This window comes from Megascapheus bottae, chromosome 25 (assembly GCF_031878675.1).
Source record: "Megascapheus bottae isolate mThoBot1 chromosome 25, mThoBot2.hap1, whole genome shotgun sequence".
Taxonomy (NCBI): Eukaryota; Metazoa; Chordata; class Mammalia; order Rodentia; family Geomyidae; genus Megascapheus; species Megascapheus bottae.
Genome location: NC_143533.1, coordinates 15239733 through 15262473, shown reverse-complemented (window position 1 = coordinate 15262473; position 22741 = coordinate 15239733). Strand labels below are relative to the sequence as shown.

Sequence of the window (22741 nt, the reverse complement as noted above, 5' to 3'; positions counted from 1 at the left end):
AGCATGGTAATATGGATCTCCAAGCATATGGATACACTGAAGTCCTGTCACAGAGCAGATAGGGACTGGGAATTATTCCCCTTATGTCTTTGTCACATGGGTATGACAAAGATAAAGAGAAGCCAATTAGGTAAGAGTCACAACTAGGATTACAATCATGATATAGATTGACTCAGCAAAGTGAGGTGGAAATAGTTACAAAGGGGATCCTATAGAGAAAATGTCATTTTTCCTTGGATAAAACAAGCAAGGAGATGGGAGGCAGTTTATGTTCCAATAGTCAGACTGTTATCAACAAGCAAGATGCCTCCAGATGAGGTTTATGAAGGGAATGCTTTTTTTGGTCAGAACATGATCTAGGGTGAGACCCTAGACAGGATGGCTGAGATAGAAAGACAATCCCAGAACCAGGGCACAGTGGCTCACACTTGTAATCCAAGCTACTCAGGAGGCTGAGATCTGAGGGTCTCACTTCAAAGCCAGCTTGGGCACTAAAGTTTGTGAGACTCTTATCTCGATTAACCACTGGAAGTGGCGCTAGGGCCCTAAGGGATAGGGTGGTAGCTTTGAGCTGTAGAGATCAGGGACAACGCCCAAGGCCAGAGTTCAAGTCCCAGAATTGACAAGGAAAAAAAAAAAGGAAAAGGACAATCCCAGGAGAGAAGTGGATGTCCCAGGCTGAAAGCCAGAGCACCAAATTATCCATCTACATGATTGTAAAACACACACACTCACACTGAAGACATGATTGATGGTGATTTTTTTTAAGTAAGCAATAAGCAACAGAATCTAAATCTTAAGCATCAATAGTAATTTTCGGTAAGGTTCATCATTTAAAGTTTTGACTAATAGGATTCTTAAAATACCTGCTTCTCTCTTTCTAGCACATACTGAAGAATATGTTTAATCTTTATCAAACTTCTGCTGAAAATAAATACTTCAGGTTCTTTTTTTCTTTTTAATAATTAAGGCAGTTGAGTAAGCATTTTACCCTGTACAGTCATTTGTAATTCTTTTTCTATTCCTAACCTTTGTCTATTTTTTTCTGCAAGAGTAGTCATCTTTTATTACCTATTTGACAGAAACATCACTGGAACAAAGAGAAAAAGAAATCTCCTGCAAGTATTTTCCAATTTTGTGGGGGTTTTGTATGTTTGAGGAAGTAGTGGGAGTTGGGTTCAGAGCTTCAAGCTTGCTAGGCAAGTATCTACTACTTGGACAAGACTTCCAGTCCTTTATGCTTATGATTTTGATATAGAGTCTCTTGTTTTTGTTTGGGAAAGCCACAAACCATAATCATCAGATGACATATATCCTCTGTAAAGCTGGGATTCCAGGTATGAGTGCCCTGCTACCTAATTATTTTTTTTGCCAGTCATAGGGCTTAAACTCAGGGCTTGGGCACTGTCTTTGGACACTTTTTGCTGAAGGCTAGCCCTCTACCATTTGAGCCACAGTCCACTTCTGGCTTTTTCTGAGTATGTGGTACCAAGGAATCCAACCCAGGGCTCCGTGCGTGCTAGGTGAGCACTCTACCACTAGGCTACACTCGGGACTCCTCCCAATTACTTTTATGTGGATATTTTAGTAACATAATAATACACTTTCCATTCTTGAAAATACGCATTGTAGATAAGCTCTCTCTTAATTGGCTATAAATAGAAAATCAGCTTGATAAAAATTGAGGTATTCTTTAATTAGATGAGTAGAGGTTTATTCTTTCATCTGAAGGATGAGAACACATATCTCTATGTTAAATATATCTTAAAACATTCCATACTTCTTGTAGCTAGCACAAGGAAAAGATATATATCTTAGGTTTAACTAAAATTTTACTTGAATAACACTAGAATCCTACATTCTCAGCAGTAACCACACATTCTTTTTTTCATATATTTTTATTGCAATTAATAGAAGTGTTACATTATATTCACCAGATAGAAAGTGCATTACTTCACATACATTGATACCCTTTCTCATGTCTTGGTCCCCATTTCCCTCCCCCCCATCTCCACCCCTCATCTTGTTTTCCCCACTTCCCTATCCAATTTCAAATAACCAAATACAAATATATCCAATATATCAGATAACAAAGTGAGATACTGTATCAATATGAGATAACCAAGGGACAGCAAAAGAGATGAGAGATAACATAGTACATTAAGGATAACAACCATTCATTATATGGCTTTTGTTTCTATAACCTAGAGGTCATTTTGTTTAGCGTCATACTGCATGGCCTTATGTATCTAGGTTTTGCTCTATTGCAAATCTCTGCTAGGAGAGGCCAAAGTAACCACACATTCTTCCTACATGCACACATGTATATGCATACATATATATGCATATATATATATATATATCAAGTGATACCATTCCCAGTAATTTTGGATTATCTGGAAAAGAATAATAATTCAATGAAATCCTAGGAGACAGACCACTTGATTGACTCTTATCCTAACAACTTAGGAATGAAATGCTTTTAGAGACTAGTTTCAAAGCCATTTCCTTTCTTTGCATTTAAGCACTTCTACAGTACAATGATTTTGCTAGTTTCTTGTATAGCCACAAGAATAATAGCTCCTTTATTATATATTAGAATGTTTGCTGAATTGATAGCACATATCTGATGGTAGTGTTCCATTTCATGTGATTTCAATATGTTCTCATGCTATTGTTGTCTGCTTAGGGAATATGTCTGTGATGTCTCACAGCTTGAAAAACTCCAACAAATGAACACAAAGGAGACAATTAGACTGTAGAGAGAACAGGATAAATCCCCAGCTTTCCAAGGTGTTATGTGATTCTATTTATCTTCACATTGTCCTAATAAAACAGTTACTCCTTCAGAATACATGAGGAGATGATAGATTAGATGTTATAGTATTCATAGTTTCACTAGTCAAATTTTTTATCCTATAAATGATAAATTACAACTCAATCATGTAAAAATAATTGAACCTCCGTTTACTGACACTGATAAAAGCTCTATGAAAGAGATACTGATTTGTCTTGGAGATAAAGTATACTTAAAGGAAGGGTTATTAGGAAAATACAAGGAGTCATTAGTAGAATCTCTTACTAAGAGATCAGTCAGTATGGAATGACATCAATTGGTGATAACTTCTTAGATTATGAGAATTTAAAGGTATGCTTAAATATGGTAACGATGGCTGAGTGTAGATGAGCTGAGGATTCATTCCAGATGAAGAGGAAAATAACCTGACAAGTATAGTGGGGTGTATAAGATGATCAAGCAATGAGCTTGATGTAACATCTCTACGACCAATAAGAACTCTGCCTTTGAATAAACAACTTGGTCCCCTACAGAATTTCTCTACCTGGCATGCAGTTGAAGACGCAGAAAAACTGGCTAGCCAAGAGAAAGTGTAAGAAAGGTACCAGGATTATTACAGGGTCATACTTTTAGGTTCTCATAACCTGTCTAGGAGGACCATCTATTGAAGTTTTATAAAGCCAGGATATTGTGGAGATTCCTCTTCACACTGACCATGATTTTCATGTTTTAGTGGTCATGAAAGTATTCATACCTTTTTGTACCTATTGGAAATATTTTCAGTGTAAAATGTCATCAGGCTAGAGTAAGGGATGTCTACCCAGATATTATTTTTAAACCAGTAGCTGAAATCTATTATATTAGACTTAAAATGAGTCTGTGGAGGAAAGAAACTTATTAATCAAAGAAATTAACCATAATGTAAGAAAAATAGCCATTGCTGCTAATAGTAGGTTAAAAATTACCGAATAGTTAATTATTTAATTACTTTTTAATTGTTCAGTTATTGTTTTACTGGAAGTAATTACTTGATTACTTCCAGGCCAACAATAACCTATATGGATCATTTTTTTCACTTTATCTTCATGATAAATCAATTTGTTTTATTTCCCCTTATAAGGAATAAAGGGGATAAAAAGGCTAAGTTTAAATCTTCCAAAAAGATAAATTCTTACTTTTTGGTTTTCTATGTTATAAATAATTGATAGAAATCAATTTTATTCTAAAAATGGTTCTCCACTACAGGTTATTTTTAAATACATTCTGAGAAAATGTACACGAAATTGCAGAAGTAAAATCTATCAAGATTTGAGTCTTTTAATAAGAAAATCCACAAAACTAGACAGTGATTTTGCTCTAAAGAGTTATAAACTTCTGAGAAATATAAGAAACTTGCTCCTGCATAGTTAATAAGAGCTAAGGATTATGGAAGGAAATTATTTTCATATTTTATTGACAGTTGTTAGAAAAATGAAGTCATGACAGAAATCAGTCCTTTTATTTCAGTATCTTAAATAATTAAATTAAGCAGTGATATGCTCCCAGGGAAGCTCTACGCCAGAAATCCTGTAGACCAAACCCAGGGTTAAACACACTCTCCATTAGGATGAGTGGTGGCATAGTCCAAGGAGAAGATGAGAAAATTAAAGAGTTGCAAAAGGGGTGGTGGATACCTTAATAACCATTTGTTCATCTATCAACCTATGATTATATGAAAATAGATTTGTGTCCATCAGTGGTCATTTCTTCCCTCCAAACAATTAAGAAGAAAGGAGATGAGATGCAAGATTGTGTGATAATAGAATGGCTCAGGGCCAAGATTAGAACCCATCCTCATGACAAGGATCATTGTCACCACCAAGTCCACTGCTTGGTGTTGTGCAATAATAGCATTTTACAACATTCTTTCCTCTCCCATTTTGAGTCCTCTTAATGTTTTCTCCAGACAGGAAACAGGGTGGTGTTTTTGCGAATGGAAATTAGATCCAAATTGTTTGGAGTTATCCAGTGACCCAGGGGAAATGTCTGCATTACAGATTCTGAAGTGCTATGCCAACTAGTCCTGGCTTTTTCCTAAACTCAACTTGCTCAACTCTCAACATGACCCTGTGCCCTCTGCTTCTGTCTCATTGGCCTCCTTGCTTCTCTTGCACTTGTGAAGTGCACTCTTACTTGAGAGTCTCTTCACTTGAGATGGAATCGCAGGAGATGGCTGTATGGTTTGCTCTCTGAATTCAGAATGCTTCTCACTTTTGTCATCTCATTAGAGACCTTCCTTGAATACCCATTTAAAAAGGCACTCTCAGCTTATTTCCTCTCTTAACCTGTACTATTTTTTCCCCAGAACACTTACCACTACTTCACATTACATTGAATACTTTTATTGTCTGCCTCTTAACTATATTATAAGCTCCATGGTAACAGAGACACTGTCTTGCTGCTTTGTTGAATTCCCAGTTTCATAACAGATGACCAATAAATCTATGTTGCATAAATTAAGTCCATTAATGAAGTCTAATCCGGAGTAATTGCTTACTTTAAATATAACCATCTAGCTTTGCGGATGGAAGGTCTAGACCAGAATTCTAAGTAGATAGACCAGAAATGTATCTATGAGGGAGGAAGATAATTTTCTACTTATCTTTTTTTCCTAGTATTTTTTTAAGATATCACTATCAGAAATGTATCATGAGCAAATTTCTATATCTCCTTTCTCTGAGTTCTCTATGACCATATCACTAATATAGTTTTAAGCCACACTTTCAGGCAGAAATGTTCCGTATTAGAAAATTCCGCTAAAGAAATATCAAAAAGCCACAGAGTTCAGAGTAATTCTAGCTGAGCTTAAAAGGTGAAATAAAAACCATTTAGCTGAGAAATTATATATTTTCTACCTTTTCAGCTACCTTAATTTTTTAAGTATTAGAAAAAATATACCGTATTAATCTGTGGTTATGGCTCCTGGTTTAAATCATGCTTTACTCATGCTCAGAATATTAATTTATTCTATTATCTTGCATCAGAGCCAAAATATGAAAATCTTAGTACATTCTTTTTCTTTAGTTGTATCAAAATTCACACTTTTTCCATTATGACACATGGAAATCATTTACTTTGCATTTCTACTTGACTTGTCTTAAAGGGGCATGTGTTTTTTATTTTTTATATGTTGTGATATTTCAAGTGTTCCTTAAGCAATTTGCCCCTACTTGTAACATTCTTTCTTCTCCTTTACAGAGATAAGATTACCAAAAGCAGATTGGGATACAGCAGCATTGTTGGCAAACCAAACCTTATTAATTGTTTTACTTCCTCTATTATAGAACATGAGAAGCAACGGTTATGCAAGAGCACTGATTACATGAATTTGCATTTCAAAGTGAAATGGTTTTATAATGAATATGTACGAGAACTTCCTGCCTTCAAGGATGCAGTTCCTGAATACTCCTTGTAAGTAATGATTTTTATATCCCTCCTATTTGTTCTCCATTCATAGTTCTTTCTGAACTGTGCAGTGGCTGAAAAAAAATCTCTTCACGGTCTTCATTTGAATGCCAAGTTCTTGTCATGAAATTAATGCTTAAAAGTTGGCAAGTAAGAGCCATATTTAATTGAATTGTGATGTGCTTTTTTCCAGGTGCCTTACCTGGATATTCAACTTAAAGAACTGTATAATAGAATATGATTAAACTATTTCCTGTAAAAAGTGCCAGAGCTGGGTGCCAGTGACTCATGCCTGTAATATTCGTAGTCGGGAAGCTGAGATCTGAGGATCAGAGTTCAAAGCCAGCTTGGGCATGAAATGCTTATCTAGAACAAACCAGTAAAAAAGCTAAAAGTGAAGCTGTGGCTTAAGTAGTACATCACCTAGACCCTGAGTTCAACCCTCAGGATCAACAAACCTTCAAAAGTATGAAAGTGCAGGTTTTCTAATGGAGGTGCTCACATGTTTTATCTAATTAAAGGGTCACCTTCCATTTGTCCGGCATGAAGCTAAGAGTTATCATTTGTTTTGCACAATAGTGCATAAAGTGCAGGTTTTCTCCCTGAAAGGAGCTTACACTTCGGCAATGATTGATAAGTAAGAAAAGTATGACACAGCAGGAAGACAAAACAAGTTAAAAAGCCTAAACGAAATATTATAGATTCTCACAGAAGAAAGGCATTACTATAATTTGTAGGACATAACACAGTACTCACAGCACATGGTGTAGTCACATGGGTTGTACACTGAAAAATCAGTGGCAAGAAAAAGGAAAATAAGCATTAAGATGGGATTGAAAAGTTGTGAGTATAATTGTAGAGTATGGAATAGGTGGGTGTGAGACAGAGGAAATAGCATTTTCTAAAAAGCTCTAGGGAAGTTCTTTTAAAATAAAAGTCAGTAGAAAGCACTATGGGAAACATAGTTTGGGATTGTTATGAGTAGATGTTATGAACCTTGGACTGCATAAATAAGTCATTGGAGGAATTCAAAGAGACTGAAAGTCAGGAAAGAGACTGAGAAGGTTTAGAACAAGGTGATGATGAGATACTGACAGTCTGTAGTCCAGCTTTCTTCACAGACATACAAGTGGATAATAGGACAGATTAAGAATATATACTACAAGTAAGAGAGCAGTTGAGAAGCCAGTGAGCAAAGGATTCAAAAATTGAGTTAGGAAGAGTAAGTTCAAGGAATTTACTGAGTATATAATAACAGTGCATTATATCAGAAATTCCCAAGAATCTTTTTTACCTGTTCTCACTACCCAAGGTCTAACATACATAGTTATTAATTCAATCTAAGCCTTCCCCAAAGCATATATATTTTATAATGTATTCACAGTTATTTACTATGTTAGTAAATACCAACTATTTTGTCGATGAAAATGTATTAAATATAAAGCCATATCCATCATAATTCAAGAGTTTATACTAATAAGATAGAGTGCTTAAGTAAGAACACAAAGGTAAAGTATCACAGTGGTATTCACTGGACACTATATGGAGAATGAATTATACAACTTGTAGGTGGGGATGGGAAGGAAAAATTGGGAGAGAAGGCCAGACTGGTAGAGTGCTTGCCTAGCATGAACGAAGACCTGGGTTCAATTCCTCAATACCAATACATAGAAAAAAAGCCAGAAATGGTGCTGTGGTTCAAGTGGTAGAGCTCTAGCCTTAAGAAACCTCAAGGACAGTGCTCAGGCCCTGGACTCAAGCCCAGGACTAGCAAAAAAAAAATTGGGAGAGAGCAAAAAAATGGGTGACATTGTAGGAAACTGTGACCCCTCTCTATATCACCTTTATGTACATTTACAATAACCTTCTTTAAAAGAAGAAAAAAATTAAAGAATGAAGATTTAAAAAATAGTTGGAAAGGAAGTTTTGAAAATAGAAGTTTACAGAATTTAACAACTATGTGTGATCATAAAAGTTGGAAAACATTAAATATGAAGTGCACATATGGAAGCAGTTGGTGGTCATAGCATTGATCAAGGTGAGGGAAGTAAATCAGGGGAACTGTGTGCCAGAGACATCTGCCTTTATCTCTGGTAGACTTACTACATTAAACTCAAGTCAGACTAATGTGTTCACTGAAGACTAATTAAACTGAATCACTTTAAGCAGTGTGAGAGAGCACTCAATCCAACCCCCAAGTGAGAAGTGACAGTGCCCAAGAAAAGATGAATTCACTTTAGGAGATTTCCTCCTCTCCTACTCATAACTGCATCTGTTTACCTTTTTGCAATACAGTGCTGCAAACAGTGATCAATAACTCACAACTATTATTGCCCAGGGTTATGAAGGCTTTTTAGATTTGTAGGACCATACTCTCACAAAAATGGACCCCCGGGACCTGAGCACAACACTGTGTATGCAATTTCCTGGTCTACCTATATGTGGAGATTTAGGCAGAAAGAAATAAGTGGAATGGAGGGACATCAACAAAATTTAAAATAGCTGAGTGCTGGTGGCTTGTGCCGATAATCCAAGCTACTTGGTAGTCTAAGATCTGAGGATCCCAGAGACTCTTATCTCAAATTAACTTCCAGAAACCCAGACTGAGAGCAGTGGGTCAAGTGGTAGAGTGCTAGCCTTGAGCTAAAAAAAAAAGCCCAGGAACAACACCTAGGTCATGAGTTTCAAGCCCCCCAGGAATCTGAAACTTAAGTGGAGACTTCTACAGTATGAGCTCTATGGACAAAATACAGAGATCAAATCTTGTTAGAAATGAAGGATCCTGGGGCCGGGAATTTGGCCTAGTGGTTAAAGTGCTTGCCTAGCATGCATGAAGACCCGGGTTCGATTCCTTGGCACCACATATATAGAAAAAGCCGGAAGTGGTGCTGAGGCTCAAGTGGTAGAGCTCTAGCCTTGAGAAAGTCCAAGGACAGTGCTCAGGCCCTGAGCTCAAGCCCAGGACTGGCAAAAAAAAAAAAAAAAAAAAAAGAAAGAAAGAAATGAAGGATCCTGTGATGAGGGTAAGCTGAGATCAGAGGCTCAGCCCAGACAAACAAATCTGAGAGACTCTTATCTCCAGTTTACTGGCAAAGCTGGAAATGGAAGGTGTGGTTCATGTGATAGAGCAGCCAAGCCAAGCAAGTATGATATCATGAGTTCAAGCCCCAGTACTCTGTTAACAGCAAATCTACTCAAAATCACTCATAAAATACCAAGGGCTGCGAATACTCATATAGACTTGCAAGAGGAAATTTGAAAAATGGGGAACAACTATGTAATTGCCTATTAGGTAATGGGGCTATTAAAGAGTATGATATATTGCCCCAACAATAAAATAAGCAAACAAAAAAGAGAAGACCTCTGAGGTAGAAAAACTGGAAGAAGGAACTAAAAGGAGAGGATGAATCCTGAATTATTTTCATAATTGAACAGTATAATGTTGATATCCAAATGATGTGATTTGTGGTATGTTGTTGTTTTTTAGGTGGTTTGAACCTTTTGTTATGCAGTGGCTGGATGAAAATGAAGATGTGGCTGTGGAATTCCTGCATGGAGCACTAGAAAGAGACAAAAAAGATGGAGTGAGTTGTAGTTGCCTTAAGTTGGCTTCTTACTAGGATCCTGTCTCTAAACTGTGCACAACTATCCATTGTCCCTTGTTCCAGGGTTGACTTGAATGATTTTCCCAAAGACAAAAATAAGTTTTAACAATTTTGTTTTCGGATCAAAACCCTAAGGAGCTGCTCAAATGAAAAACAAAACCGCCAGATATGATGGTACATACCTGTATCACTGCTACACAGGAGGTAGAGATAGGGGAGGGGGTTGCAGTTCTAAGCCAGCCTAGGAACAAAAATTACCTCAAAAGGTAAGCTGAGCATGATACCATGCATCTATAAGCTTAGCCAGCCAAGAGGCAGGTGTCAAAAACTGAAGCCCTTTCTGAAAACTAAGTTTAAAAAAGGCTGGAAGCATGGGTGAAGTGGTGTAGTACTTTCCTAGCAAGCACAAGACCCTGATTTTAAACCCTAATATCACTAAGAACAAAAAAGCAAACAGAAGCACAAAATCTTTTCCCCCAAGTGTCTTTATTTCTTCCTGTATCAATAATTCTGCAAGTTACTAAACTGGTACAAAACTTGACTATTCTGAAACCTTTCCAAATTGTTGAGACTAGAAACACCTCCCTGTTCCTCTCAGTGACTCAAAATCCTGATCCAAATCCAGCTCACTAAACCATGCCAGGGCTGACACATTGAACTATTTGAAAAGTGTAGTAAGCATTTTATCGCAGGGAAATATGGGTACATGATATGTGAGACCCAGTGGCTTCTGTGAAGTAGAGCCGATTCTTCATTCGTCTCCCTAACGCTCTGCATCCCGGGGTGGTCTTGCCTTTCCTCCCCTCAGTTCCAGCAAACATCAGATCATGCTCTCTTCTCATGCTCCGTGGTTGACGTCTTTGCTCAGCTTAATCAGAGCTTCGAGATTATTAAGAAACTGGAATGCCCGAATCCTGAAGCATTGTCTCACCTAATGAGAAGATTTGCAAAGGTGAGTTAAAGGGAATGAGTCCTTTCTGGACTGGTGACAGCCTGAAAAATGTTGTCAGTTGAGTAGAGCATGTTTTCTCTGATGCCTCTACCCCAGTTCAATTCATAATTCCACACTGTTAGGTTCAAACCTTTTCAGGAATTGCATCCCCTTTTATTGTCTACTTCCTACTTGTGCAATAATGGATATATCTCTTTTTGTGTGGGTCATGGGGCTTGAACTTGGCCTGGGTGCTGCCCCTGAGCTCCTCAGCTCAAAGCTACCATCCTACCCTTGAGTCAAGCCCCACTTCTTGTTTTCTAGAAGTTAACTGGAGATAAGAATCTCAGGTCCTTTTGTACCTGGGCTGGCTTTGAACCTTGATCCTCAGATCTCAGCCTTCTGAGTAGCTAGGATTACAGGCGTGAGCCACCACTCCGGCTTGGCTGGATCATCTAAAACCTTCTTATTAGACAGTCTAGTCTTAGAACCTAATATTGAAATTGGTGACTAGTTTGTAGCAAACATCACAGTATAGTGCAACATGCATTAAAGTTGGAATCCTTAAAATGGAAGTCTGATAATCAGCCAATAAATGTCACAGAAATCTTGAGAAGTACAATTGATTTTTGTGGATTCTGTATTCTTATGTGACAGATTGATTTTGGTCAGCCAATTTCTCTTAAGACCTTTTCTCACCTTAAAATGTTAAAGCAACTTGTTATTTGCTAAGATCTTTTGAAAGTAGAGAGCTTGTCTAATATGAACTAGGCCTTGGGTTGGATCCTCAGCTCTGCAAATAAAACATATCAAAAAGAAAAAAGAAAGAAATCATACTCTAATTGGAAAGGGACACAACTCAAACATAAATAGTAGGATCACAGTAAACAGAGTGGGAGGTGCTTGAGAAAACCTGAAGCACTGGCTTTCTTGTAAGAGAAGGACTGTTACACGCCTAAGGGAGAAATGTTGAAGAATAGACTAAGGCAAAGTGTAGGATTTGACCCAAGCCAGACCTATCAAAATGAAAGATGAAGCAGAGGGATTGTAGTTTCAAACTGAGGGAGGAAGGGAGGAAGAGAGAGTGGAAGAAAGGAGGAAAGAGGAAAAGGGAGGGAAGGATAGAGAAAGAAGAGAGGGGGAGGGAGGGAAAGAAATATTAGAAGAGCTTATGAAAAAATTCAATTGGGGATGACATTGTCCAAATAGAAATATACTCATGACCTGACTTATGTAACTGCAGGAAGGAAAGAAAGGGTGGGTTGGAGGGAAGGAGAAGGGGAAAGAGGGGGGAAAGGATGGGGAAAGAAGGGATAGGGAAGGAAAGGGAGAGAGGGAGGGAAGAGTAGGTTGGCAGGAAGGGAAAGAAGAAAGAGACAGCGAAGTATAGGAATTTAGAGATAAAGGAAAGGGAGAGAGGGAGAGCAGAGAAGGGGGGAAGGAGATTAAGGGAGGGAAGGGCAGGGTGGGTTGGAGAGAGGAAGAAGAAAGAGAGAGGACTGGCAAAAAGACAAAAGGAGGAAGGAGAGGGAAGGGAGAGAGAAATACAAAGAGAAGGAAGAAAGGAGGGATGGGACATTATGGATGTAGTATTCAAAAAGAATGGTATATGCTGTTAGAATTCTGTGCCACTTAGGGAGGGGCAAGCAGGAGAAATGAGAGATGGGGTAGCAGTGAGAAACGGTAACCCCCACAACCCTCCCCACACCTCCAGCATCACCTTTTCAATAATGATTTTTAAAAAATGCTGTTCCACTTGTAGTAGAACCCTAGGATAATTGTTTGAATTCCCAGAGTTCATATATGTAGTAGCATACTGTTTAAACTGTGCAGAACATTAGAAAAGTCAGTTGAATTCTCCATCAGAAGAGCAAGAGCAGGTTTCCTAGCTGGACAGACTCCATCGAAGCACTGTGAGAGAGGAGAGGAAAGTTATACCTGGTCACAGGCCCTGAGAACTCCTGCCCGCCTGAGCTCCCGCCCTCTTCTGCCCCTCGCCCCTTGCCCCTCGCTGTTCAACAAATCACTCAGCAGATGGCAAAACATCTAAGCAACCCTGGATTATAGAGGATTTTGTGCCATCCCAACTTTATCCTCAGTAAATCATAATGACTGAGATCAACAAGCATTAAAGTCAAGACAGTGCTTCCATGTTTGCAGTAGTGAAGTACCTCCTACCATTTGCACAGTCACCAAATGACAGAGTCGTGTTCATGTGTACAAATGAACACGTGCTCCTTAGCAAAGCCCAGAGTAATTCAGCATTAAGCCTAAAGTAAACATGAAAAGTCATAGGTGGAAGACAGATCAATCCTGTTAGAAATACATTTTCCTAGACTTATTGTTCTGTCGATAATGTCTTACATTTTGGGTTTTTTTTTTAATTATCTTTAAGTCTTTTCCAAAGAGGTTTCAATTCAATGTGTCAGTTTATGAGCACCATGCTTCTTGATCACGGTCACATTGTTACTATTTCCATTACCCTCCCCCATCCTGCTCAAAGATCTCATATTTTTCAAGACCAAGTTTTCTTAGTACTATAATCATATTATTATATGCCTCCACAAAATGTCAACTTTATGTCTTCGTGTTACCGTAATTCTAGGTTTTGTTGTGATTGTTAAGGTCTGCAAAATAAACACATAGTCATACTTGGAGTTTATACTTTTAAACATTTAACTTGGAATTGCTACTTTAGCTTATGCTTTGAAATTTTTTCCCAGTTCATTTTAAGCTACTCAATAAAATTCTTGGTTTGTGAAGGGTGTGGGCTTAGTCATTGTACATGCATGGTTCCTTCTGGGCCAAAAATGATATATGCTCAGTTTAACACTAGTGTGCATAGTATATGTACTGATTTGCTTACTTACATGGATACATTTTCCAATTTATTTTCTTTCTTAGACTATCAATAAAGTGTTGGTCCAATATGCAGCAATTATATCCACTGATTTCAGTTCCTACTGTAATAAGGAGAATGTGGTGAGTAAAACTTTCTACTTTCAAGTAGCTCTCAGTTGATTTTTATATTTTCCAACTTGAGGTTAGCAAGGGAGATTATTTCTTTATTTTCATAGAGGGTGATGATTAGGGACCGCAGGAAATGGAGGGACATAAGAACAGAGCTTGCTTACGGTTAATCTCATGTGGTTACTGTATCTGGCTTTGTTACCTGGTATATTGTATATATGTTTATTTGAAATAAGGAAGGGAAGGGGGGAAACAAGATTATTGGGAGTGGTGGAGGGAGGGAAATGGAGACAAAAACATGAGAAGGAATATCAATATGCAAGAAATAGTGCACTTACTGCCTGATGAATGCTATTACAACCCCTCTATACATTATCCCGACAAAAAAGAATGAAAAAAAAAAAAAGAACGTACCTTGTAGACTTGAACCACTGGCTTTAGTATCAGATTCACAAAAAGAGTGAACCCTGGCCCAAGGCTTTGCTTTTTGATAAGGAACAAATGGAGACTTAATAATTAAAAATCTACATATTCCTAGATAATTAATTTGGGATCATACCAGGGGAATCCAACTGTTGGTGCTCATTTCCTCCTTAGTAGTTCTTTTATTTTCCATAGGAAGTCATCACATCAAGATGTTTTGTCAGTCTCCTAGCAGAGGATTACAATAGCTCAAAGCTTAGATATATAGGCCATATAGGATGAGGCTAAGTGAAAGGAGCTCCAGGGTATGGAAACAAGAGCTTTATATTATGTGACTGTTGTTCTTAATGTACTATGTTATTTCTCTTCTCTTCTGTTGCCCTTTGGGTAATCTCATATTGTTACAGTATCTGGCATCATTACCTGATATATTGTATATATGTTTATTTGTTTATTTGAAATAGGAAAGGAATGGGGGGAAGCAAGATGATTGAGAGGAGATGGAGGGAGGGAAATGAGGACAAAACCATGGGAAGGGGTATCAATGTGTGAGAAGTATTGTACCCTCTATCTGGCAAATGTAACTGTAGCCCCTCTATACATTACAATTAAAAAATGATTACAAAACAAAAAAATCCAAAAAAGATGCTTTGTCAGTTGGCTTTAATTTATAAAGCTGGTACTTTATATGTACCTATAAACATAGGCTCAAGGTAAGGCCTTAAGGTTCCTATTTGTAATTCTACTACTCAGAAAATAAATGCAGGAAGAGTTGAGTTTGAGATCAGCCTGAGAAGCATAGGGAGACTTTTTGTCTCAAAGCCTAAAGGATAGTAATGTAGCTCAGTGGTGAGGCAATAGCATGCAAGGCCCCCTGGGTTTGATCACACTCCCAACAACATAGAAAATAGAAAAGGGAAGTAAGGCCAGATGCAGTGGCTCACATCTGTAATCATAGCTACTCAAGAGGTTGAGATTTGAGGATTACGGTTCAAAGCCAGCCCAGGCACTCTTATCTCCAATTAGCCACTAGAAGGCCAGAAGTGGTTTTGTGGCTCACTTGTGATAAACGAGCTGAAGAGCTCATGAACAGCACCCAGGCCAAAAGTTCAAGCCCCATGACAGACAAAAAAAAGGAAATAAGAAGGATAAGCCTGAAGACTTAGATCATCACAGAAGAGCCAAGCTAACCTAACCACATGAGGAGTAAGTAACGAATTCCTTCACCCATGAAGTCTTCTCATTATAGGTCAAGGTCTTATTTTGACTTTGGATTCCTTTCTGGTAGGATTGCTCAAATTCAAGTCCCTAAAAATATACCAAGTTGTCCTTTTGTTTTTCTAGTGGAAATGAAATTCCTAATTGGCTCAGTTTGTAGACTTTGGCTCAGATACTCATTTCCTCTAAAAGTTTGAAAATTTTCCATCCCATCTATAGAAAAGAGTAAGCTTAGATCAGGAAGTCCCACTCAGAGCAGAATGATTTCTGGGTATTCCAGTTCAGCCTGCAGAATCTGAACCTGTGGGGGATAATTCTCAGGTGCCTGCATTTAAAAACTAAAGCATTTTAAGTGGCTGGAATTCAAGGGAACCGAATAGAGGTTTAAAATTGTGTTTGTAAATCATATCTAGGATGTGGTCACTTTAAGAGTCAAGTACAAAGTTTTGCAAAGGTCAGTCATGTGTTTAAGGTTATAATAAAATCTTTCCACTAAGGAGAGCCACCTCTTTGACATCCTGAGAGTCCTTGATTCGTTACTGGCTCTTTTCCCGGCAATCTGGAAGATAGATCTATTTTCTTTTCTTTGTCTGCTGTCTCTCCTTTCATCTGCTAGCTCTTTGGAATCAATGTGTAGCAACCATTAAATGATTCTGTCAAGATTCCAAATTCTATTTTCCAATGCAAAATTAATTTCTACAGTTATTAAAGTCATATCTACTATAGTCACCAAATCTTACATCTTTGCCATTATTATATCACTATTTCTTCAGGTGTGTGTGTGTGTGTGTGTGTGTGTGTGTGTGTGTGTGTGTGTGTGTGTCTGTCTGTCTCTCTCTCTGTCTCTGTCTCTCTGTCTGATTTTCTGTCTCCCTCCCTCCCTCCTGGGGCTTGAACTCAAGTCCTGGCTCTGACACTAAGCCTTTTTGTTCAAGGCTTACTACTTGAGCTCCACTTCTAGCTTTTATTTATTTATTTATTTGGTGGTTACATGGAGATAAGATTCTCATAGATGTACCAGCCCAGGCTGGCTTTGAACTGTAATCCTCAGATCTTAGCACCTGAGTACTTAGGAGTAAAGGCACGAGCCACTGGCATACAGCAGTTTTTAAAATATTTATTTTTATTAAGCAGTTATATAGAAAGATTTCAATTCCCAGAGGCAGGTTATGAGCATGATATATCTTGATCAATTTCAATCTTTCCATCATCCTCCCCCATATTTCTGACCCCATCTCTACCTTCAGGTTATCTGGACCAATTTTTTACATAATACAATTGAATAGAATGAGTGTCTTTATGATTATCCTTCTTTCTAACATTTGTGTGCTCCCTCCTCTCATTGCCCTCCCAGACTCACAGAAGAAATGTTTTTAAGGATAGTATGGTAAATAAAGAAAATTGGAAAAATACACAACAACATGTATAATGTCTAGCTGAGAATATAGATATCAACAACTCTAACCTAGGGAAACATAAGACAAATGCTAAGTGAGTGACAGAACAGTGAAAAAAAAGCTAGGAAAGAAAGCTTTGAATTGATCAATGTTTCAGATCATCAAAGAGTAGGATAAGAGGCCAGATAATGAAGGGATGCAATTGCCAGCCTAAAGACTCTATCGACAACCGGAGACTCTATTAAAGGTGTTTTATTTATTTATTTTTGTTATCTGTAGCTGTGCAAAGGAGTTTCCATTCAATATATCAGTTTCTTTTAGCATTTCTTGGAGATAAAAATTTCTGGTGGCAGTTTTGGTTTTAATACCATGTGATCACATGAGAATTTAAGCTCCCCACTTTTCTCTAATCCAAAATTTTCAAACTCAGTATGTTTAATTTGTAAGTATATAATACCATAATATTACACAATATGTTTAATTTGTAAGTATATAAAACTAAGGATGAAAGAAACTTTGGTAGCAAATCTTTCATGGTTCATTGTGTGAACAAGTTATTAAATATAACCAACATGGTCATTAATTTTTTTATTGTCAGGGTAATGTATAGAAGGGTTACAGTTACATTTGCCAAGTAGTAGGTGCATTAATTCTCACATACTGATAACCCTTCTCATTTTTTTATCCCAGTTTCCCTCACTCCACCCCCTCTCAAGCATCTTGTTTTCTCCCCTTCCTTTTCTTATTTCAAATAAGCAAATGAATGTATATACAATATATCAGGTAACAAAGTCAGATACAATAACAATATGAGATTAACCGTAAGGGCAAAAAAAAAGAGAAGAGACATAACATAGTACATTAAGAACAACAATCACATAAGAGAAAGCTCTTGTTTCCATATCCTAGAGATCCTTTCATTTAGACTCATCCTATATGATGGTCATTAATTTTTTTATCCATTCTAGGCTGTTAAAAACCATAGCTTAAAATAGCATAATTATTGTGCTTTCCAAATTTAATAAGACACCACAAATAGTGACATATGTATGACTCGTTCAATAATCAAATATATAAAAGGTATTCATAATACTGTCCTTTATTTTTTTAACTTGAAGCCCTGTATCTTGATGAACAATATTCAACAATTGCGAGTCCAGCTGGAAAAAATGTTTGAATCGATGGGAGGGAAAGAGGTGAGTAGATCTTCACTACTGTGTTTGCCAAATGTCTGACTTACAGATCATTAGCAACGTATTGCTTAGCTGTGAAAGGTGTCTTGACCAAGTTCTTAAGTGGTTTATCAATGACCAGGAAGTTGATAACAGCCTAATATACCATGAACAATTAAGATGATAATTGCTTACAACAGAATACATTGGGAAACAGAAGTTTGAATAGGAGGAAGTACTTGATTTCCAGTAGATCTAAACACACAATTTCACGTGTGTATGTATATGTATATATGCATATGCTAATGATCTGTAAAGAACCGCAGAAAAGTCGATTTTCCTTTTATCATACAGTGTCCATTTGTAAGTGGTATTCTGGCACTAGTGGTTTTGGATCTGTCAGTGGTTTACTTTTGTACATGGGGAAAATTGTGTCAAATGTGCTGTGTTGTGCATGTAATGGTCCTGTCTCTGTCCAATGTCTCTGGCTTGCCAATAATGAACAACAGAAGAAGGAAGGAGAAAGATTCTCTTATGAGGTTCGTGGTAGTAATAAGCACCTTCCAAGCTTTCCCTGGCTGTGTGTCCCCTCCCTACACCTTGAGCGCATTTCCTACCAGTTCTCATCTGCTTTGTTTGGATGGGACCAAGAGAGAAACCTTAGCTGTGCGCACCCCGCTTCCTCCCGCTGTAGTCGTCTTTTTCATTAACCAGTGTAAACATCTGAGAGATGGAGAATGTTGGGAAGAACATCACGAAGAAGTTAGGGTTCTTCCATTCCATCTCCCACCAATGAAACTCTCCCAAGGGTACTGTGTCACGTGTATTAAACATTTCTCTTTAAGATTCCTTCATGTTACCTTTACTCCCTTTCCCCTTATGTGGTAAAGGGAACACATGGAATGCCAGATTGGAATTCAAAGCAAATTTCTAAATTTCTGAGGCTTTTTTTAAAAGATTGGGCCTGAGTACAACAGTCAGGAGTTATCACTTGAGATGCTCTTTTAATTTCAGTGCTGTTTTATATTCAAACCTAGAGGTCCACTTGCATGTATGGAAAAGTACTGAAGAAAATACTGGTTTTTCTGGGAAATCTGACCTAAATTCAGTGGATTTTTTTAAAAAATGAAGTGACCTTTAAAATGTATTTCTAGAAACTTACTCCCGCTACTACTATTTCGTCACTCTTCTAAGTGTCAGATCTCATATGGTAATATGCTGGCAAACTGAGTATTTATGAATCAGACAAATCAGAGTAAACAATTGGGGCCTGAACTTTTAGGAAACTGTTCAGAGCAGGCCATCTTCTAACCTGACACGTTATAAGGGACTCTATAACTTAGTTTCAAATGAATTCTGAATCAGAGACCTCCTCTACTTTACTGGGAAAAAAATGATGAAGGCAGAAATTTCGAGGGTTTCTGGGCATAGGAGCTTTCTCTCTTTGTAACTCATGCAAATGTTTATTTGTTAAACTCCTCCAAAATAATGCACAAGGACAATCCACTGAAGGAAATGAGTGAAATCAACTTTAAGGCTTAGCTTCTCAATATATATAATCTGTTGGGCTGGTATCATTGACTCTACTTCCATATTTCCATCCTTGTCCTTATTTCTTTTCTCCATTCCCCTTCCATCTTAATCTCTTATCTCTTGTTGCTTAGAAAAAGAAGATCCAAATAGCAACAACATAGGGATCAAAAGATGTATTGCAAGGAAGAAATCTCCCAGCTCCCCACACCCAGAAAAGAGCTTGATAAATATAAAACTATGTTAGAGTTATCGGTTGCTTCATTGGTCTCAAAATACTTGGTAGATTCCTACTACAATTATCTGTATATGTCAGTATCTAAATGGGTTCCTTAACTTAAGGCTTTTTAAAAAAATATAAAAGGTTGGCCGGGAGTTTGGCCTAGTGGTTAAAGTGCTTGCCTTGCATGCCCAAAGACCCGGGTTCAATTCCTCGGTACCACATATAGAAAAAAGCCGGAAGTGGTGCTGAGGCTCAAGTGGTTGAGCTCTAGCCTTGAGAAAGTCCAAGGACAGTGCTCAGACCCTGAGCTCAAGCCCAGGACTGGCAAAAAAAAAAAAATATATATATATATGTATATATATGTATATATATATATATATATATAGAGAGAGAGAGAGAGAGAGAGAGAGAGAATGACAGGATTCAGCATTCAGTAGGAAGCAAAGCTATAGCACTTGGCATAGAAAAACCCAATGACCTGTGGAAGTTATACAACGTGAACAAATGGTAATTCCCAGTTTCTTCCTCCTGTCAATGGAACTGTTTATCAGAACTCTGACTGATATTGCTAAGGGAAACTTGCCAACCCAGGCTTTATTCTTCCTCTCTTAGGAGTTTATTGCCCTCCATCATCTTTGCTGGAATGTACACTTCTTGCTACAACTAGAACAAAATCTAGTTAGAAAATAATCACTTACGCATTTGTTCAAGATAATTTTAAATGCTCTATGTTTCCTAATTGGCTTCAGATAGCACTGTTGCTGCCTCTGGTTCTGTCTGTGACGTGCTTGCCGCTGGTGGGCAAAGCTGCGTGATGCTGCCCCTCCACTGCTTTAACCTGATCTGGCTAAAGCAGAGTCTGTGATGGAAGCATGTGTAAACTTCTGAATATCCTGGATATTCTGTTGTTAGCAATGACTCTGAGAGTAGTCACCTGAGCAGCTAGCATTTATGGTGGCATGTACCGTGTCCTATAGGCCATGTTGTCCCAGTTCATTTTTTTTAATCAAAAGAACAAAGAAAGCCATTAAATTGTTTACCACATAAAGTGAGTTTCCAGCCTGTTCTATTATATACCAATTAAGAGTACCCTAAGGCATTATAACTCTGGTTCCTCTAGAAAGCATACCAAGAAAATAAGCTTCACAAATCATGAAGCGTCACCTTTAAAAAAAAAAAGTTCAAGACAAATGTCAGTGGCTCATGCCTGTAATCTTAGCTATTCAAACGGCTGAGATCTAAGGATCCTGTTTCACAACCAACCCTGGGCAGGAGATGCTCCATAAGACTCTGATCTCCACTTAACTAGCGAAAACCTGGACCTGAGGCTCAGGTGGTAAAGCACCAGCCCTGAGCAAAAAAGGTAAAGAACAATAAACAAGCCTTGATTTCAAGCCCAAGTATCATCACACACACACACACACACACACACACAAATTGTGGCTATTTTACCCTGCAATAATAGAATAAGCTCCGATTTCTCGCTTTCTGTCATGTAAAAAGAAAGCTGGAAAGGGAGATATTCCTTGTCTGAATTGAGTGAATGTAACCAGTGACTTTTAGTTTTTCAGGTCCAGGACATAAAGAAAATTGAATGTTTGGGCCAGAGGTGTGGCCTAGTGGTAGAGTGCTTGCCTAGCATGCACAAAGCCCTGGGTTCAATTCCTCATCACCACATACACAGAAAAAGCCAGAGTGGTGCAGCAACTCAAGTGGTAGAGCACTAGTCTTGAAAAAGCCCAAGGACAGTGTCCAGGCCTTGAGTTCAAGCCCCAGGATTGGAAAAAAAAAAAAGAAGGAAGGAAGGAAAAGAAAAAGAACTGAATGTTTGAAGTGCTGGGCTTTTATTTTGATAGAATTCAGATGCTGACTGATTGCTTTTCTGTAATTAGAATTAACAAATTGGACTGAATAGAAAATTAAGAGGATAATGAAGGCTAGAAGGGCAACTTATTTTGAAGTGATTTCATAACTATAAGAATCCAGCATGAACAGATACCACATAAAGTTAGGTTTAACAGCTAATCGTGTGGTTCAAGCAAAGGCCAGGCCACAGAAGTTGAAAGATCCCTGGCTGCCTGCCTCATGCTGACCACACAAGCACTGCTTGTTAACCCCCTTGCCCCAGTGTTCTGGAGAGCTCATGGTGTGGGTTACTTACTGTCAGGTCTCTTTTTAGACTAACCTCTCTCTCTGACCCTTGAGAACACTTCAGGAGAAAGCCAAGAGGGAAAGAAATCAGAGTTGCCCTTCAGTTGCCATCTTCAAGGGAAAAAACTCCTTCCTGTGACTTTGCAAGCATCATTTTTGACTGTTGTTGCGTGCTCCAACACATCACCAGTCCTTGCAGTCAGTGATCAAAACATAGCTTCCCTTTTTCACATTATTTTTTAGTCTTAATTACAGTTAGTGCGTGCGTGCGTGCGTGCGTGTGTGTGTGTGTGTGTGTGTGTGTGTGTGTGTGTGTGTGTGTGAGAGATGGGGTTTGAACTCAGCCAGGGCCCTGTCCCTGAGCTCTTTAGATCAAGGCTACCACCCTACTTTTGAGCCAAGCCCCACTTTCTGTTTTCTAGGGGTTAATTGGAGATGAGTCTCAGGTCCTTTTGTGTTTGAGCTGGTTTTGAACCTTGATCCTCAGATCTCAGCCTCCTGAGTAGCTAGGATTACAGGCATGAGCCACCGCACCCAGCTAGGACTAAATGACTTTTTTTAAGTCAGTATTTACAGGAAAAAACTACAGGATCTCATTTCTTCTATCCTGGCTTATTCTTTACCTTGCGCAATTTCACAGCCTTTAGACACACTAAATTCTTCTTTTTATAGTGAACATTTTCAGAATGGAATTGCCTTGGGGAAAAATAGCTTCAATGTCCATGTGGTTCTAAAAACATGACATTATCTGAACTTTTTTTTTATGGCCCAGCTGTAAAAAAGAGAAGTTAATGTTCAAAAATTTTGTAGTTATAAGGACAGGAGTCTTTGTTATCCATTAATAGAAAGATAATCTATATGAAATAGAAGTGTCCCATCA

General features: G+C 38.0%; 1 protein-coding gene across 1 annotated transcript in view; it reads left to right on the top strand.

Annotated features, from left to right (window-relative positions):
• The window catches only part of Unc13c (unc-13 homolog C), a 269849-nt gene that overhangs the window by 185854 nt on the left and 61254 nt on the right, over nt 1-22741 (top strand). The window contains exons 18-22 of the mRNA XM_090358380.1: nt 6121-6247; nt 9729-9825; nt 10655-10798; nt 13682-13759; nt 17904-17981. Of these exons, the coding sequence (XP_090214506.1) occupies nt 6121-6247; nt 9729-9825; nt 10655-10798; nt 13682-13759; nt 17904-17981 (524 nt within the window). The remainder of the gene's footprint in view (nt 1-6120; nt 6248-9728; nt 9826-10654; nt 10799-13681; nt 13760-17903; nt 17982-22741) is intronic.